The 19,736-nt window shown below is 50.6% G+C and overlaps 1 protein-coding gene across 8 annotated transcripts in view; it reads right to left on the bottom strand.

The window, feature by feature from the left end:
- The window catches only part of PLEKHG4 (pleckstrin homology and RhoGEF domain containing G4), a 97,529-nt gene continuing 77,793 nt past the window's right edge, over window positions 1-19,736 (bottom strand). Inside the window, exons 14-24 of one of the 8 annotated variants that reach the window (XM_085589741.1) lie at window positions 10,659-11,599; window positions 8,556-8,781; window positions 7,877-7,966; window positions 7,321-7,545; window positions 6,251-6,421; window positions 5,557-5,773; window positions 4,841-4,957; window positions 4,488-4,754; window positions 3,707-3,903; window positions 3,084-3,159; window positions 1-1,867 (exon numbers count right to left, since the gene is read on the bottom strand). In XM_085589741.1, the coding sequence (XP_085445867.1) occupies window positions 3,118-3,159; window positions 3,707-3,903; window positions 4,488-4,754; window positions 4,841-4,957; window positions 5,557-5,773; window positions 6,251-6,421; window positions 7,321-7,545; window positions 7,877-7,966; window positions 8,556-8,781; window positions 10,659-11,599 (2,493 nt within the window). In that variant the 3' untranslated portion in view covers window positions 1-1,867; window positions 3,084-3,117. Of the gene's footprint in view, window positions 1,868-3,083; window positions 3,160-3,429; window positions 3,904-4,487; window positions 4,755-4,840; window positions 4,958-5,556; window positions 5,774-6,250; window positions 6,422-7,320; window positions 7,546-7,876; window positions 7,967-8,531; window positions 8,782-10,658; window positions 11,600-19,736 lie in introns of those variants that run through there. The other 7 variants (XM_085589740.1, XM_085589743.1, XM_085589742.1 and 4 more) reach the window with 7 other exon arrangements.

Raw genomic sequence — 19,736 nt, 5'->3', positions numbered from 1 at the left:
TTCATATAAAGAAAATAACCTTTATTAGACAAATCAATCAAACCCTGAAAAAAGAGTGTCAGGTAAACAATACTAAAGGTTTTTCCAGCAATTTAGAAACCTTTGAAACTGAGAAATTCCAGACATTTCATGTTCCTCTTGTTGCATTAGTAACTTCTCTCCCTCTTGTGACATGAACTATTGCTGCCTTGACAGCCCAGATATCTTGCATTAACCCAGCAATTATCTCAAAATAGTAACTTGTAAAATATTCTCTGTATAACTGTTTCCCACGCAATTTTGTACAAAGGTGTCAAATGTGTTTTCTTTGCTGTCTGAAAAAAGAACAAGGTTTAAAAACATCCAGCTTATTAAAAATAAACAAGTGTTTTACATACAGTACAGGAATTTCCAAACTTGAAGGAACACTGTCTCCAGGGTCACTGTGGGGTGTAGCACCCCAGCCTGCCAAGGGGAGAGAATTGCAGTTAAATAAATTACTACTCCATCTTCTTCCTCAGGCCAAATGTAACACTTCTCTCACACCTGCAGGAGCCTGATTTACAGCCCTGCATAAACCAGGAGTAAACAGGAGCTTGGCAGCCAAGTAACCACTGTTTCCAGAAATGCTAATTTTCATTTTGTCCAATAACAGAGGGAGGGTGTCACAGCCACACAGTGACCCTGGATGTTACTCATGAAAAAGCCACCTTGGAAGACAAGGCTCGTTTGTCCTCCAGTCACATTGTGCTGCTTCAAACAACGTGCACTTAAGGTTCAGCATTATAATCAACTCATTACACTCAAAACCTGTTGGTCTCGAATGCCAGCACCATCCAAAGCTCCTCAAACAAGCCACCACAGTGGGACTGAAGTACCAGAAGAGGGGCTGAGTCAGAGATGAAGCAAGGAGCCAGTCCCTGTCACTCCAAGACCAGGGGCACAGCCAGGACAAAGCACAATGGAGCCTGAACTAAGCAACTGGAACCTGAGCCAGCAGGGCAAGAGAGAAACTTGCACTGGGATAGCAGCTACAGGGGCAAGTGGCTAAAATTAGAGCCAGGAACTTTGGTGCCTCCTGAGCTCCACCACACAGCTCCCTCTTCCTCACTCCTACTGACAGCTCTGCTGGCTGCTCCACAGCCCCTCTCTCTGTGTCAGCCTCCCCACTGGCATCGGAGGAGTTTCTGCCTGGGCATCTCCCCCTTCTCTGGTGAATGCACTGAGGATTTACAGGTGGAGCTGGCAGTCAGAGCAGAGGTGGCACAGGCAGAGTGGCAGAGCTGACAGATGGTTATGAGAGATTAGCTCAGCACCAAGGCACTGGAAGAACCATCTGAAGAAACAATTCATAGCAATGAAATTGCTTTTATTAGAATGAAAGTAATTAAGCCAAGGAAATAAATTATTGCTACGATAGACATATTTAGAACATAAGGAAGGACGTTAAATCTTGAGCTTCAGGTCACTATAACCCCGAAACAGAAAGTTAGACTACTTTTTTTAAATACCTCAATTTCTCTTCATGCCCTTCCAAAAACTTTATAAAATGTGCAGCTTACACAACAAATAGTAACAGAGTCACTTGTAATAAAAATCTGTACAACTCATAGCTTTAAAAATAATACTTTTTTTTTTTCCCAAACTGCTAAGTTACTTATAAATATAGGGCTAATGAGTTTTAAATGCCCAAGGTCCCATCCAACACCAAAGCTACTACATTTAGTTGACAGAAGCCTTCCTGGGACTTCGCCTCAGGCAGAGGTCAGGTTTTGGGCTGTTCTAAAGAGCCTGATAATGGGCAAAAAACATCTTCATGGATGAAGACTGTGTCCTTCTGCTGGTCAGAGGCCTGGGGTCTTCAGTGAGTTTGAAATGGCAATCAAACCTGGAACACAGCACCGTGCAATGGGTTAGACCAGCTGCACTCCTGTGATGTGGCAGGATCCCACAGGTCCCTCTGTCCTGGCCAGCAGTGACTTCACAAAACACTTGAAATCCACTGTTTGCCAGAGGTAAATTTTAGTGGGGAAAGAATGTTTTAGTGGAAAAGTCTTGCAGGAGAAGCACAGCTCTTCCCCCATGTGGAGATCTGCTTCTGTGCTTCAGAACTCACCCAAAGGTTATGTGCTGCTGTCCCTACCGCTTCTGTGGCCACTTCAAAAGTCTCATCTGTCACCCTCCAGAAGGGGCTCGGGATCTTAAATCTGAACCTTGGCTGGTTCTGTACAGCTGGTTCTGAACTCCTGCACCTGCAGGTCATGAGTCACTGGCCGGCGTGCTGTCACACCCCACAGTGCCAAACCCACGAGCCATTCACCACCTTGTGCCTTGGCCATTCATGCCCTAATCCTGACTCTCTCATGCTTGTACCCCTCTGCTCTCTGTGAGAAGGGAGGCTCAGCCCTAAGGACAGAGAGGAAAAGGCTGAGACAAGAGCAGGCTGGTTTGAGTGGGTCCTGACATGACATATGAAGAGTTGCCAGCCACGAGCAGGAGTCCTGCTTGGCTGCAAGTCCTGTCAGGGCTCATCCTCCTTGGATCAACAGATCCTCACAGACAAGACATCCTCCCAAAATCACTGAATACTAGAGCAACATCTGGCAGCTCCCTCAGGACATCCTGACCATAACCTAGCAGGCTCCTCTGCTTGGTGAAGTACCATTTCCTTTGGAAGTTCAAAGAAAACTGTGGGATAAATCTACCCTGGGGAGAATACTGATTCCTCAAGGCAGTTCAGAGGGACTATGAGCAGGGTTTTGGCAAAGAGCCACAAGGAACAGATTAGTGGTTAGACAGGTGGGCAGCATTCAGAGGAAAGCAGCTCATCTGAACACTAAGGAGGAGGTCAAGCCTTTACTACCTGAACCTGATTTTGCTTTTTTTGCTTCTGCAAGGCAGAAAGCAGCAGACCAGCTGTTCAAAGTGTGGCTCCATGGGAGCTGCTCCTCTGTAACCAGATGAATCAGAGCCTCAGACACTAGTCAGGAATGCTTGGGGAAAACTCACAGAGGAGTGAGCATGAGGTTCCCCTGACTCAGAGCTACTGACAAACCTGACCAGCACTCAGAACTGCTGGAAAATCCCCTGCAGGGGCTACTTACAACAACTCCACTTCCTGAGGCGGGGCCGAGGGGCTCACACTATTCTTGAGGGACTTATGGTGACCTGGCCTGCTTTCTGCAGAAGAGAGAAGCCAGCGTTAGTACGGGGTTAGATGACAACAGCATCAGGACAGGATCTAGTGGGAAAGGAAGCAGCTGAGAACTCTCAGGATCACACTGACATCTCAGAGCAACAGGCTCCCATTCCTCCATCTCATCATTCCCCCAAAAAGGCCCAAACCTCCCAAGAAAGGAGCTTGGCAGCATGTGCAGCAGAGCTCCAGCCATTCCAGGAGGTTATTGATGTACCCCAGCCCATGGCAGCATTATAGCTCCTCTTTGTGTAACATCTTCTCCTTGTGCAGCAGCCTCCAGCACTGCAGGTCTTTTCCAGCTCATCTCCTCAGGGATCTTGGCCACTGCAGGGGTGGCTCCTGCACCAGAGGGCTCCCACCCGCCCCAGAGGATGCAAGTCTCTGCAAGAGGAAATGTCACTTCCCCACGGTCACCCCAAGCCCAAAAGCAGCATCCTCGGTCCCCCTGTGAGAGGCAGTGGCTTCAACTGGGGAGGCAGTTACAGGAGCAGGCAAAGTGAAGAGAGTGTTTTGGCTGTTTGCACTTACTGCAGAAATGTATTGGCTGTTTGTGAACCTGGGTCTGCCCTCCATGGCAGAGCTGTGTTGTGGGCCTACAGGCATATAGGGGGGCGAGCCCATGTCTTCACAGAAGCTTTCTTGTGGGACGCTGGAGACACAGCCACTGTCGGAGCCGCTGGAGCCAGTGGCTGACATGCAGTGTGATGACTCTGAGCTCTCTGTTGCTGGGGAAAGAGAGGAAGGTCACTCTGATAACCACAACTTTGGTCTGCATATAACCCATGCCACATACGCTTGTTAATGTACCTGTCTGCAAAGGCACTGGCCACACAAGCCCACAGATCAGCCACACTCCTGTCTGGGCCTCTTTAAGGCCACAGACAACAAACCAACACAAGGAAGAAGAGTTATAATGATGCTGGTATGGGCTGGACAACGAAGTTGACACAAGGGAAGGCAAAGGGTGATGGGGCCAAGATGGTGAAGGCAAAGAACAGAGCACTTCATACCAGAGGAGCAGGGACACAAGTCCCCGAGACCATAAAAGTATCAATACACAGCACCAAGCTTGCCATGGGTATGGCTGCAGCTCAGCAGGTACTTTAGAACCCCTGTATTTGAGCTAACTCCCCTCATGGAACCTGAGACAGAGCTGGCTTAGAAAGGTAGGGCCCTCATGCCCTGGTCTGGGTAGGAGACAGGAACTGCCATGACCCCAGCCAGCCTGGTCTGACCACACAGCACAGAAAAAGGTGCAGGGATGAGCCCACACATCCCAGGTACTGCAGAGCAGCGGGGCTGTACATACTCATTGAGGGCTGGCTGCTCGTCTCGTGCTCCAGCTCATCTTCCTCGATGCAAGTGCCGATGTCAAAGGGGCGTCTGGGGGCCAGGACTCCTGGCAGCAGAGCCTGGTCCAGGTACATGTGGAGGTTGAGGGGCCCCAGCAAGGAGGAGGAGGAGGAAGGGGCGTAGGCAGAGGGGGTGCTGCTGGTGGAGAGCTGCGTCTGTGTTCTCTTGAAGGGATTGGAATGGTCAAACAGAGACACTGCAATTGAGGCTCTGGTCCTGGCACCTGTCAGAAAACATACCAAAAAATCCCTGAGAACCAGTCCTGCCTCACTCACATGAACCAAGGGGGAAGGCACAGCTGGCACCTACCTCTGCCTTTCATGATGTAATCGATAGCACGGTCATTAATAGCTGCCTCGCTCGGTTTGATATCCAGGAACGGCTTGTTACCCACACCCATGGAGACCATCTCCTGCATACGGATTTCTGGAGAGGAAGAGACCCACAGCCACATTGTGAGGCTGACCCAACCCAACCCTCCCCACAGGCTTTATTCAGCCACAGGTTAGAGCACTCCTGGGCTGGGCTGTTTCTGAACTGCTGAGATTAGATAGATCTTTTCTCCCCTTGCTCCCCTCCCCAGCGCTGTGGAATCTCCAGGAACAAGCAATCATGCCCTGCTCCAGCCACGTAGCTCAGTGCCATGCCACCTACTAGAGTCCTGCCAAGCGGGAAGTCTGTGGGGGACAGGAGGGACTTAGCATGATTCAGTAGTGAGCTCTAGAAGTGGCCTAGATCACAGGGAGACCAACAAGTCTTTCAGGGTCACAGCCTGTGCCCACAGGACAGGGAACCCTGAGCGTGGATCTTCTGTTCACGGAGAACAGGCAGGTGTCTACAGTCACACAGAGCTTGGACCAGTCGAGTTCCCTGGGGATGAGGGGCAGGGAAGGGACATGCCCAGCCAAGCCCAGCACATGCTCCTCAGGCTGCATGCTGGCACAGAGCTGCTTGCTGCACAGAGCTGCCTGGTAACAGGATCCAAACCTACTCAGGACAGCATGAGCTGAACAGGGCTCCCGCACCTTTTGCGGCACAGAAGGAATTCCAGGAAGGAATCACACCTTTATTGCGGGCTGCCTGCTGCCACAGGATTTTGGCAATGTCACTGGTCCAGGCCTGCTTAGTCTCAGCTGAGCTGGCCTGGAGGATGTAGGTGTCACTGGATTTCCGCCTTCGGAACCAGATCTCAAAGCGCAGGCCGCTGTCTCCAGAGTTCTCCGTCAGACCAATGTCTGCAGTCTGTGAGGAAAAGGAAAAACAAAGCATAAACCACACTGCACCAGGAGCAAAAGGAGTAAGCTGCTTGAACCTTGTGCTAGAGGTATCCCCAGCTTGGCAGACCTAAAAGGAAGGAGCTTGAGGGTCTGGAAAGCAACAGGTATGTCCTGGACACAGGTGAGCAGAGACAGCTCAGGTAATTCCTAGTGCTCCATCCAGAATTACCACCACTTCCCTGCCACATACACACTGCCTTTTCCCCATACTCCACAACCCTCAGAAAATGCTGGTCCTACATCTCACAGCACAGAGGACCTAGACATTAATGAGTGAAGTATTCCCTTCTGGCTTCACTGCATGGTTTGGAGGAGGCTTAGAAGTGGTGGGAGCAACTTTTCTGCTGAAGGTGCTCCTGCTTCCCATTTCAGAGGCATGTGCCATGGGGAAACCAGCCATGGACACCTCTCACACAAGAGGGAGCTGCAGGGCTGCCCTTACCTTGAAGGAGCGCTTGTAGATATACACATCAAAGCCACCCTCGATCCTCTTGGGCTTGCTGAAGAGGATGAGGTCCTCAAAGAGGAACACGTGTCTCTGGCACTTCCTGCGGCCCAGCCAGATGGTGAACTCGTCCTGCCGCACCAGCTGCCCCTGCTCCTTCAGGTTTACCTGGACACGAGAGGACATCCTAAGACTCCACCAGCATGACCCAGGCTGCCCTAGATCTGGACTTGGAGAATATGGTCCCATATGGCTGTAGCCCAGGTGGTGAAGAAGTGGCAGCTACCTGACATCTTAAGAGGGCTCTTGAAGAACTCAGGCTGCATGGCATTGCTGGGGACCACATCAGGCTGAAACAACTGGCGCCAAGCTCAGGGGAGAGCTGGACCTTTCCCCTACACATAACCCACAGATGACCCTCTTCTGTCTCCCTGTGCAGATCTGTGACAAACCTCTGGAGGGGCAACTGCAGGCAGCAGCCAGAGCTTTGTCTTGGGGAGGAAATGAGTTCCATCCACTGAGAGGAGCCCATCTGGGTCAGAAGGCCAGCTCCTCAGTTCTTCCTGAGCCAACTCCACCCTGAGCCCTGGGGTTTCTCCTTCTCCAGTGCTGCACTTTGCATGCCTCTCCAAGTCCCACCTAGTTGATTTTGCCCTACTCTTGGCATTGCCATCAGTTTGAATTCCTTCTTGCCATCTGCCTGACCCTCTTTTGACAGCTCAAGAGATGAAAGGTCCAAAGCAGCCTGCAGAATGCCATCTGCAAGGGCTGCAAGGCTGCTTCCCATCACTGCTAAGCAACTGGTAGCATGTTTATGATGAACAGCTCACCCAGCTCAGGCAGCAGCACCCAGGCTGTCTGCTCTAGGAAATCAAGGAGACCTCCAGGCCCCACTGCTCCCTTGCCCCATGCCTCAGCAGTCCTGCTATGCTGTACTGGCAGACAGAACTCTGATCACTGGGGGAACCTGAGGGGAGGCTCACTGTACAATCCAAAGACCCCAAGTCTAGAGAAGGGGAATAAGTGTGGCTCTGCTCCCCTGGACAGAGGAAGACATTGGAACGTACGTCACAGTCACGGATGGCATCCATGGCCAGCAGGTCATTTCCATGCCGGAGCTGAAACTTCACCATTTCCTCAGCAGCACGGAGATAGCCCAGCTCCTGCTCTTGTGCCTCGCTGCACTCCTTGATCAGGTCCTTCAGGAGCAGGGCATATTTGCTCATCCGCTGGATGGGCTTCAGCAGGTAGGAGGCCAGGTCCATCTTATCCCCCAGCTGCACCTGCTTGAACTGAGAAACGCAGCAGAGTGAAGGCAGCAGCTTCCCCAAGGAGAACCCTGTGCCTCCAGGCAAGCACTGACACCTTTTGACTGGGGTACTCAGGGAAAATGAGTACTCCTTGGGAAATATAAGGCCACAGGACCAATGCTGCTGTATGCTGGGTTTCTTTCCCAAGCCCTCACTGCACTTCTGCTTTGTTCCTTTCATACAGCTGTGCAGAGAGTTGTGCCAGGGAAGCAAAGGCAGCACCGAGCCTGCCTCAGGCAGGTAAGCCGGCTTTGCTTAAACAGAGCAGTGACCAAACACACTGAGCAATCCTGATACAGGCAGTGGAACTCACCTTGAAGAAGGTATTCCCATGGCTGGCCAGCAGCGAGTCTGACTTCGGCTTGTTCTTGCTATACAGCGCATACATTCCAAACTGGTCTTTCTGCAGAAGAGATCCACCCTCAAGTGAGACCCATGCACCCAGGACATGGTGACAGCCACAACCCTGGTAGGTTACTCTAGTACTTCTGCCTCTCTCATGCTGCACCAGAGCCTCCTCTGATGTCAGGAGTAACTTTGTTTTAAGCTCACTAAGAGACAGGGAATGTTCTTGTCTTCCTACTCCCAGAGTAGCTAGGTCATTTTGAGTCATTATTCTGCTATCTCTAGCCTCTTCCATACCCCAGTAGTCACCTGGTATGATTCACACCACACAGCAAAAATGCATGGAGCAGCTGACCTTAAGACCTATGTCCCTGTGCATCTGCCCAGCAGCCCTTTTCTCCCAGAGTTGGTCTGTACCTCTCTGCTCACTCTAGTCATTACCTCTGACACCACAGACAGAAAACACGTAAGGGATGTCCCTGGATAAACAGATGGGCGTCAAGGAGCAGACATTTTATTTCCCTGGCAGTGTCTCTTGGCAGCAAAGCACAACATGAAAGGCACAGAAACCAAGCTCATGTCTGGAAGAGCCCGACCCCAGGGGCAAGGTGCTGATGCCTCACATGTCGCAGGAAGCAGTGGCTGACCCTCAGTGGGTGGTTGCAGCAGCTCTCAAGCTCTCGAAGGAAGTATTGGCTGTGGAAGTCATAGAGTTTCTCCAGGTTTCCAAAAATGACGCTGCGCTTCCCACGCAGGTCCTGGGGGAGGTCGAGGCGCTCCATCTCGGGGAAGTAGCTGTCGATGATGTAGCGCAGCGACCGCACGTACTCCCGCTCCGTGGTCACCATCTCATCGATGATGTGCCGCAGTTTGCTGCAACAGGAGGCACCCAGCCTTGAAGGGACCCAGGCTGCAGCAGGGCTACAGCAGCCAGAGTGCCTGCAAAGCACTGGACTATCGCTACAGAAGCTCTAACACCTAACACAGAAATGAAATGAACCTTGGCACAGTCCAAGCTCAGATACACAACTGACCCTGAGCACTGACAGGACTCAGGGGAATAATAGCATGAAGCTGTGTCAGGGGAGGTTTAGGCTGAGGAGAAGGTCCTTCACCCAGAGACAGGGTGGTTAGGCACTGGAACAGGCTCCCCAGGGAAGCAGTCATGGCACCAAGCCTGTCAGAGCTCAAGAAGCATTTGGACAAGGCTCTCAAGCACACAGTGTGATTCTTGGGTAGTCCAATGCAGTCAGAAGTGGGATCAATTATTCTTTTGGGTCTCCCTTTCAGCTCAGGATATTCTGTGATTCTAAGGATTCAAGAAGGGAGTGCCCAAGGCTGGCTGTGACCTGACCCAAACTCAGCAGGACATGCCAGGGCCCACCCAGCCCCTGCTCTGAACACAGTGGGGTGCTCTGCAGATGGCTGCTCTCCTGAAACAACAGTGACTGCAGAAGTCACAGTAACTTCTGTGAGGAGTTGGCCTGATGACTAGAGACTGTGGGAAGCAATGTTAACCCTGGGAGAACAATAGCTCTAGACCTCGGTGCTGTTTGGCTTGTCCTAGTAAAGTTGGGCTTGTCCTAGTACAAGCGAGAGAGTAAACCTGAAGTGTCCTAACACTTCATCAGTGAACAGCAGTTCCTAGCATGGGTTGCTCTCACCTACCTCAAAGGATGCCTCTTATGTACTCAAGGTTTCCACTGTGAGGCAGTGTAGCACCAAACATAACTAATCTAATGTGTCCCTGCCTCCCCTGCACTTCAGCTTTCCATCAAGTCAACTCTGCTGTTCAGAGAACAGAGCAGTAGGACTGTCTCAGCACCCACGGACACAGGAGGCCTGCTGCATTGCTCCCTTGTGAAGCAAAGTGGTCACCCTGCTATCTGCTGGTGTGCATTTCCTGCCATGAGCTTTTCTGGGTATTCCAGGGATATAAGAGCCCCCTTCTGGAAGATATCACTGTCCCCAGCCATTTCACTCAAGAGTAGTAACTGTGATCCCCCAGCATCCAGCACTCTTTCCTCATCTCTGCCATTAATTTTTTTACTTATATTTTAATCTTTTCCAGTGAGAGCAACTGAAAGACCTGCCTGGAGACCCTTTGTCAACAACAGCTCATACCCCTGGGTTCTCCAAAACATAGGTACACATTGTAGTATAACAACAAAGTTGAGATTCTCAAGGATAGAGGAGGAAAACAGCACAAATGCCAGCTGTTGGACACCCAGAGATTTCAGCCCCAAAGCACAAATAAAAACACCCTCTTACTTATGAAGCTGCTGTCACAAGGTGCTGGATGTGCCTCCCTAACAGTCTGGTTACAGCACTCCCGAAAGTGTGGGGGATGATGCCCTGTGTTTCTGGCCTCCCACTGCACCTGTACTCCTGGCTTTGCTAGGTCACTGAATATTGTTTCTGTAATCCCTCACCCTCCAATGGAAGCAATATTCAGAAACCCCTTCTCCTGTCTGGGAACTGAACTTTCCCCTCCTAGAGTAATCATACTGTGAGGGAAGGGCCACAAATCCCACTTCTCTGTCACCCCACCAAGGAAGGTGTCAGATTATGTGAGAACATCCCTCTGGGCTTGCTCAGCATCACATACACGTACGCAGGGAAGCTGGAGCTACATCTCCATCTGTCCTGTAACCAGTGCCACAGTAACCAGCACTACAGAGCTCCTCTAACCTCTGCTGGCTGCCTTCTCACCACCCTGAGAAAGGGAACTCCAAATGTCAGACACTTACCTGCCCCAGCTCTTGGCTTCCAACCCGGAGAGGCAGCCCCTCTGTCCCTCCAGCAGGCAGTCTGCAGCCCAGCTGCTCACAGCTGGCTGCCGCAGAGCGAACGTCCTGTCCACCAGCTCAGTGCTGCTCACCTCCAGCCCCTTAATGAAGACACCAGTGTTGCCGTATCTGGCCGGCTCGCTCCTCTGGCAGCTGGACCACAGACTCTCACCATAAGGCAGGTCAAAGCTTTGGGCCTTCCGGAGGACCTTCCTGGGAGGCAGCTTCCCAGGGACTGGAGTGGATGTACAAGACTTCACCTCTGCGGTTTCTAATATGCTCTCCAGATTTGTCTTTTCTTCAGGCAGCGTTGGAGACTTACAAGCCCTGCTGGCAAAAGAAACTCTGCTTGAGTGAGAACCAGGGCTGAGAGCAGCTTGGTAGACAAATACTTCCCCAGCATCGACATCACCAGGGCAGCTCAGGGAGGGCGAGGGAGCTTTCTCCCTAGTCCACTCCAGAGAGCTGTTGGACCTGTTGTAGCCATGAGATGCGCTCTGAGTCCTGTCCCAGTGGGACCTGGAGGTGGCCCCCTCAGAGTGCCTCCGGTGGGACAGAGTGCCAGTCTCACTGCCAGCCTGGGGCTGCTCCCCGACAGATGGGTTGCGGTCTGACTGTAGAGACTTCCTCGTTCTCAAGGCTGCTTCGAGTTTCTTTTCAAAAACCAGCTTGGTCTCCTGGCATTTAGACCATGCAAATTTCCACTGCTTGAGCCCCTTGTCACTCTTCAGCTCACAGGCCAGCTCCTTCATCTCCTGGAACCGGGCAGCACTGATGTCTGGATGCTGCCCCTTGTAACTCTCCAGGCACTTGATGACATCTGCACAGTGCTCGGCGGAGCTGCAGTCCTCCATGCTGATACAGGCAAGGTGTCGCATCCCTTCCAAGGCCCACTCGTACGCCTACAGAGCGAGAACAAAAAGCAACAGCCAGTCAGAGGGACACAGTGAAGAACAACCCTAATTCAGTGCCTCAAGATAAGAGAAAGGATCAGTGTCTGGCCACCACAGTTCCTTGAGTGTAGAGAGTGGCGGGGGGTGCTGCTATTGTCAATGGGGCTTAACAATTCAGTAAAACAAACAGCCCCTTATGCAAAGGGCTTCAGCTGTGCTGGCTGCTCTGCCACAGCCCCACCTCCCCTCCAGGTCCCTGTGAGCTGGTGCCCACACTGCTGGGCATGTTTGTCCTCTCTGGGCAGGGGGGGGGGCAGGGAAAGCTGCTGCTAAGACTGCAGGAATTCACACCTCAGTGTGGGTCTGCTCAGTATAAAACCTGTAACTCTCTCCTCTTTTGCCCAGCCACTTTCACCACTATCAAGCAGGACAAGGTCAAGGGGCACCAGTTAAGCTGCAGGCAATAGGACTGCTGCTCCCTACACTGTTTTCCTGGAGCTGATAGCACAAAGAAGCCACAGCTGGGCTCTATGGATCACCCCAAATGCTCTGACCCATCCTTGCAGCAAGGAAGAATCTGAGACCATGCAGCTTGTGCATTTTCTCTGCCTGCTGGCAGCTTGTGTGGTGTGCTGTGTTCTGCCTACCTGGCTCTGCTTGCCACTGCACTACATGCTTGTGCTCGTTAGTCAAATACTGAGCTCAGCAGTTTATTTCTAATACTTCAGGAATGCTGGATGCAGCTTCATGGGGCTTAACTCTAGCAGTGGCGCATATGCTGGCCTTGCTAATACAGTTCTGCTGCATCAGTCAACCAAGAGAGTGGGACAAATGTGGTCCAGTGGGACAAATACAAGGGAAGAGTGAGTGTCTTATCACCATGGAAAGAATGGGGCTCAGCACCAAGACCTGTCATCAATCAAAACCATAAGAAAAGCAAACATCTGACTTAGGCTCATAAGCCACCATTTTCTCTATAAAGCAGAGATGGTAAGATTTAATGATAGGATAAATAAGATGTGACTAGCTGCTGTAGGCCTGGCTAAAGAACTTTATTAGTCATCAGTGAACACACAAGGTTATTTGTTGAAATCAGATACACAAGGTAGGGAAAACACCCTGGACAAGGCTGCCTGCCCCATCTTCTGCCAACTACCCAACATCAGTGGATGTGCAGAAACACCACCGGATGCCTGTAAGTGAGCCAGGCCATCTCTACCACTTGACCTGTCAGGCCCTGTGTACCTGCAGAGAAACAACACTCGTTATTAGTGCCAGGAACAAAGTGACTGGTTTTTCCATTTTCCATTTCCTGAGCAGCCTCACTGTAGCAACCTTCACTCAGAGAGCTTAAATCACTTACTTTTATGCACCTTTAGACATCAAAGAAATCTACCCAAGCTTTATGCAAGCAGACATCACATCCCCATCAGGGACATGGTGGTCAAACAGATCAGGTGCCAGGCTCACTCTCTGTTGGTGACAGAGACAGGCAGTGCAGAAGGTATTTAATTCACATGATGCTCAGTCCCTGGATGGGGATGGCTTTGACAGCCAAATGCTGCTGTTTGTAGAAGAGCAGAGTGCCAGCACAGCCTGCAGCCTGAGCAGAGTCACTCTAGGGCCAGATTCCACTGGAGCTCCCACAGCCATCCACATTCTCTTCTGAGCTGCAGCTGCATGGTGTGCATGCAGCCAGCACCATTACTCATGCGCAGCAAGGAGCTGCTTCAGAAACACCAGCAGCTGCTCAGGGAAAACCCTTCTCAGCACCATGCAACTGCAGCACGGGACAATCCAAAGAGCAGCAGTCCCCTTTCCTCTCATCACCCTGCCTAGAGCTGCAACAGGCCCCTGACCTGCCTCCCTCTTGATCCAGGTGTTATGCTCCAGACTTGCCCACTGCTGGCGGCCAGGGGGGGTGTGCAGAGGCAGAGGCTGTGCGGTGTGGATTCTGAACACTGTCAGATTCTGGCAGGAATCCACATCTATCCTCAATGCAGCAATGCAGAGGTTCTTCTATTTCCTGGAGGTGAAAGCACTTCAAGGCAAGGTGAATCCCCAAGCCCAGCAGATCTACACAGCAGTGACAGATGGCCTATTCTGCTGTGGGGTTTTGAGCTGCCCCCTCCAGCTGTACGCAAACCAACACCAACCCCTGACAGCTTTACCCAGAGCAAGGGCTGGCCATCCGTCTGGGCTAAGAAAGGGCACATCTCACCTTTCTGGCTGTGGAGGTCAATGGGTGATTCCCACTGAAGGCTGCATGCTGGCTGCCTTTTGCTCAGTGATGGGAAAAGCTGAGCTCAAAAGACACACAGGGCTGTCAAAGAGGGTGCTGAAAGCAACGTGCAGGAGAGGGACATTCAGCAGGCCTGCCTGGACTCTACAGTAACCAGTCAGGAAGGCAAATTCCCTGTGAAGGCCTTATCTAAGGCTGGGGTATTCATTTCCATGCACAGATAGGAGAGAAAAGAGACTTTTCTCTTTGGAAACTCTTCAGATCTGCATGTCATTACTGTGAGGAGGGATCAGGGCTGCAAAGCACACAGGACAGCAGCCCCACCACCTCTCATCTTCATATGGTCTCTGTCCGTTCCTGGCAAGGACACCACGGCTGAGCAGAAATTACTTTCAATCTCAATGGCATTTGCTTCCATCAGCACTGCCTGTCGCAGGCCAGCAAATAGCTCAGCTTTGTTCCCTGCACAATGGAGCAGCCCTCCACATCCTGCAGCTTTGCTTGGTAACATGCTAAGTGACCACCAAGGCTTTATTCACTCACATCATCCGCTTCAACTGCCCCATTCTGCACATAAATGGCAATCCTCTCCCAGGACCAAGTGTGCCCCCATCCTCATGCAGGCAGGGGTATTGCTGCCACCTGTCCCCCAGTAAGGCTACAAGTAACACTCAGCCAAGCCAGGATACAGCCCTCTGGATGAGGGACTTTTGGGGAGCAGGCAGCCCTACAGTTTCTCTGCAGAGCTGCAAGAGCTGCTTAGATGAAAGGAGGCACCTGTGCACAGGGAAGCTGAAATCTTCCCAACCACGTCTGAAACCAGGCAGGAAAAAGCCTGTACCTCAGCTTTTGATCTTTATAGGCAAGTTGTTACTGAACCTCTCAATTAAAGGATTAAAGACAAATGTGCTTCCTGCATATGAAGGACTGACCTATCCTGCAACAGGCATCAGCAACAGGTTGGTCCTGCCAGGCTGCCCAGGGCTCTCAGGACCTACCATGCTATAAGGAAAAGCCAGGGACTTCATTGGATTATGCAACCCTCACCCATCATCCTCTGCTGGTCTTCTGATCATTTCACCATGGACAAGGCTTGCAGCACATTGAGGACAGGAGCTCCTGGAGTCTGTTGGTTTTGGCACCACTTAAGTACCATCTGCAAACACAGGCCCAGAGAAGTTGCTCAGCCCTGGCTCAGGGCACACTGCCAGCACTGAAAGCCTTCCAGGGGTCCTGGATCCTCACCTGAGCCACCACTCAGAAATTACACCTCTCCAACCCAAACCGATCACAAACCTGTCAGATTCCTTGCATACTCAAGGTTAAGTGACCTCTAAGACACCTTCTGGTAGCAAAAGAGGGAGCAGATAGTGTATATCTCACACATATGCCAGAAGGGGCAATTTCAGAGGGCCTGTCTTTATCCAAACCTCCTTAATCCATTCCTGTGGGGAGATGATGACAGTAACTACAATTTCTTTACAAATAGGAAACTGAGTGTCTGAATAGGCAGAGGTAGGCAGATCAACTTTCTGCAGAAAAAAAATGCACCTGGGTGGGTAACTAACTCTGCTGTGAGGTTTCCTTTGGAATCTCAAGTGCCTGCACAGTGCATCTTGAGACAAGGGTGATGGAAAGCCAAAACCCCGGTGGGAGCAACAATACAGGCAGGGATAGAATCATGCTTGTGGGTATGGTAACAGAAGCACAGAAACAAGATAGACCAAGTTTCTCATTCTTCTGTGGTGATGTCCTAGGATTGGAAGCACCCACCTCCCTTGCTCTCTACAGCTCAGAGAGGGGGAAGCAGCACAACAGCTGAAAACACTGACAAGGACAGCAAAAAAGAAACGGACATAAACAAGCCCTGATCCAGCTTGGTGCAGCTCCCGCATCCAGGCTATGCTCCATTCTGCTGTTTCTCAGTGAGCCACAACTGACTGTAGGTCTCTGTGGAAAGAAACAACTACACAGCCTTCCATTTAACCAGACCTCCTCTCACCACCACTGTGCTCATTTCAAATGCCCTTAACTTCAGCTGTGAGCTTTAAGAGCAAAATGAGGTTAGCTTGCAGCAGAAGATGCAAAACTTGTGCAGCCAGAAAAATTAAAAGCATCACAGGTACTACTCTGCACTAAACAAAGCACTTCCCAACAGCTATGCAGGGTGTCACACAGGCACTGAGTCCTGCAGCTGCCCTGCTCTGCTGGCCTCCCATGGCCTTAGTACTGACCCAAGTGGAGCTCTGACACCAATTGCAGCACTCCCAGCACAGGAGTAAAGAGTGACAGGGACATGCCAGAACACCATGCCTAAGTAAATGCAGCTTTATTGCAAGAAAATGCTACTGTCATTACAGATGCTCACTTGGGCTTATTCCCTCTGAAGTCCAACATGGCTTCAGGTTGATTTGAGAAGTGACTCCTAAATATAACACTGGTATGTCCCTTGTCACAGGCTGCTGCATGCACAATGTTAGCAGAGACCCATGGCTGGAGATTGCCTAATATGCTGACAGTTTAGAAGTACCACGATTAAAAAGCTATTTTACATCAAAATATACTGAAAGCAAAATTACCCAGGCTTACCTTACTTACCGTAAGAACTGGCAAATGGTGACAGCTGGCAAATGGTGACAAGCCTAACTCAAGAGACCCAGCAGCTTTAGCAGAAAGTGGTCAGCTCACCACACACTTAGCTGGATCTCCTTTAGGCTTTCCTCAGGCTCCCATCTACCAATACTAACGGCATCCATGAAGAAAGGAGCAGGGAAAGAGCAAGACTTCAGGATCTGCAGGTGTTCCCTTGGCAAGTCTATCTGTTGATTAAAAATAGACTTCATCCTACCTTCCCATCTGTCCGAGAGAGTCCATACCCTAGCTGTGCCCAGCTCTGTGCTGTACATTATCCCCTACAGCCAGACTGAGGCAGGGCCCCTGCTTCAGTGCATCATCTCAGCTCTGATTATTCACAAGCAAATGTTGCTAGCCTAAATACCAGATTGGGGGGCCTGGTAACCAGAGACAAGGCAGAGGGGGAAGGGGCCACGCTTCACACGAGAGCTACTGAAGTGTGCAGAGAACACCCTGACTGGGCACAAGCCAGATATCCCTTCACAGTGCAAAAAAACAGGGAGAGAAAGCATTCCAGCTGACCCCAAATTCAAGTAAAATGCAAAGTAAACTGCTACCCAACATGTAAGAGCTACAGAGCTATAAGAGCTCTGATCCCTCCTAGACATTGTGACGCTTTTTCCACATCTCTAAGAGCCAAAGCCCCTGCTCACTTCTACCAAGGTCTGTGGCTCTATGAGCCGGCAGTTCCACTCAGACACAAGAAACCATGTAATTTCAGAGCATAAGCATTTCAGCGAAGCCACCAAGTTAGAAGCAATCCCTTCTCTATGCAGAGGTTCACTGTTACTCTCCTACCCTTCTGTAGCAGACAACTTTTCCAAACTGCATTTGCAGCCCTGTCTGTGACTCATTAGCAGCACAAACCAAACTAATCAAAACTGTGTCCTATATGGGATGTAGCTGGTAAAACCTCAGCTTTAAAGACAAAGAAAAAGACTCATGCTCTTGAAATGTACAGCTAAACTATTCCTGAGTTGCTGTGTAGCTCAGAGAGTTTCCCCTCCTCCCAGGAAAACAGACCACTGAAATCTTTAGTTTGCCTAAAACTAGCTGCTAAGGAAAATAAACTTTAAATCCTGTATTTGCATTTCTTCCAGTTACCAAGTGCCAGCTGCTGTACAAACACTGTGGGAGGGCAAAGGATGAGAGATGAGCACAAACTAGAAACTCCTTGGATTTAAGCATAAGAAAGGAGAACAGGCAGATACCCACAGCTGGGCAGGAAAAAACAACAAGGGGTCAAGGAAGCAGCACCTGTCAGGGTTGGTCTGGGCATGCCACAGTCCATGTACCATCAAAGGCTGCTCATTAGAGCAATGTGCTTGGACATCCTTTTGCAGCAGCACTCTTCAACAGAGCTCAAAAATCCCTCTGTTTGCCCTCTGGGCAGCCAGGCATGACAAATCCAGGAGAGCCTAATTACAGGCAAATATAATTGGCTAAAATAAGATTGCACATGATTTCTGCTCTCTTGACGACAGCACGAGGACCCAAAGGGCAAATGTGGCTCGTTGTGCTGAAGCTGTCGTGCAGGACGCGTGCTTGCCCCTGTTTTCTCTAACTGCTGCCACTGCCAGGCAGCACCCAGGGGTGTCCATTAGAAGCAGGGTGACTCACCTGATGAATCACAAGCAGCTACAATAACCCCTGCTTCAAAGCAACTCAGATTCCACAAGAGCAGCCTGGGCCAGTTTCACCATATATCTATGTACAGACACACGCGTACATATGTGTGACATGCATGTGTATATTTACTTGTGTATGTATGTGTAAAATTACTCCCTAGGTAGCTGGGCAGCAAGTGGCAGATTTGCTTTCCTCAAAGCTCCAGAGTTTCTCATGACCGCAGCTTTGGGTAGATTCTGCACTGATTATTCTCCCTCTACTTTTCTATCTCACCATAGAGATTTTCTCAACATTTAAAAGCTCCCAGCTCCAGAAGACCAGGGGCCAAGTTCACTCCCAGTAAAAACCAGAAACTTCAATGTTTGCCTTTGCTGCAAACCAGCCTCTTCACATTTGAGGCACTGCCCATTTTCCCAGCAGCTTTGTTCACCAATGAGCCAAGAGCCTCATGTTACCAGCCAAGCTCAAGATCAAGCAACAGTGAGATGTGTGAGTCACCAAAGCTGGAGCTGGCAACTTGCACAACAGCAACAAATTACCCCATTCAGAGACTAATGTCACCTCCAAAGGTTTTTTGCATGCTTTGCTTTTACATCTGTCCCGACAGTCACATCGTCACGCTGTTCACACACCCCACTGTAATAGCACCCCACAGGCAAGTGTGGACAGACTGGACTGTGGTGGGTGTCTCTCCTCTGCCCTGGCTCCCTTTTAATGAGATTCTTCATGCTCCATGCTGGGGATTGCAAAACCTCCAGTATGCCCTTGGGGCTGCATGGAGAAAATGGGTGCTTTCTCTGTAGTCTTCATTTCACATCCTTTCCCTTGTGACAAGCTGAGCCAAACTCTGCTTAACTGCTGCATGGTGTGTTGGGATCTCTCTGCACTGCACTTTGGGTGCTTGTGCCCTGGGAGATATGGAGCCGAAACAGGATCTAGACACCCAGCACATTTACTGGGTCTCTCCTCCACAGGGGAACTGACAATGCTGGAAACAACTCCTTGTTTTAAGAGCACACCAAGATGTACTTAGAGGGTGCAAGGCCCTGCAGAGCAGCAGCAGAGCAGCAGGAAGAGCCTCCTCAGAGGCAGCGGGTGCTTGGGAGAACCCCGTCCATATGTCCAGGGCTTTGATATGCAGATTGAGCCATTGTGAGCTTCAGTTCCATCTGTACACTGAGGGGAGCTTCATGACCAGATTGCTTGAACAGATCTATTTAACTCCCGTGACTAAAGGGAATTCCAGTCTCCAGGAGGATCCGAGCATCCAGATGGATGCCAGCACACAAAAATTCAGAAAATCTGTCACCCTGTGCAGCTTCTATCCAATGATTAGAGGGGAAAAGAGAACCCAAACTTTGCACTGCACACATGCACAAGGCTGGGCCCAGCTGAAGGGAAATCTCTGCTGCCATCAGATCTCACACCTTATGAACACACATTCCCCTCGCACCTCAGCTGCAATGCGAGCTGGGAAATCCCTAAACCTGCTGGGTGGAAATGCTGCTTCCCTGCCATGACTGACTGGCTCCCATTGTGGTGATCCTGCAGGAGACTTGAATACACCTGACAGAGGCCCAAATCTTTCAGGTTACTATCAATTTATGCTCATGGCAGCCAAGGACATCGAGGAATTTTCAC

The sequence above is a fragment of the Lonchura striata genome, chromosome 11, assembly GCF_050655825.1.
Source record: "Lonchura striata isolate lonStrDom1 chromosome 11, ASM5065582v1, whole genome shotgun sequence".
Taxonomy (NCBI): domain Eukaryota; kingdom Metazoa; phylum Chordata; class Aves; order Passeriformes; family Estrildidae; genus Lonchura; species Lonchura striata.
The sequence above is the reverse complement of the archived record's forward strand: the minus strand, read 5'-3'. Positions and strand labels throughout refer to the sequence as shown.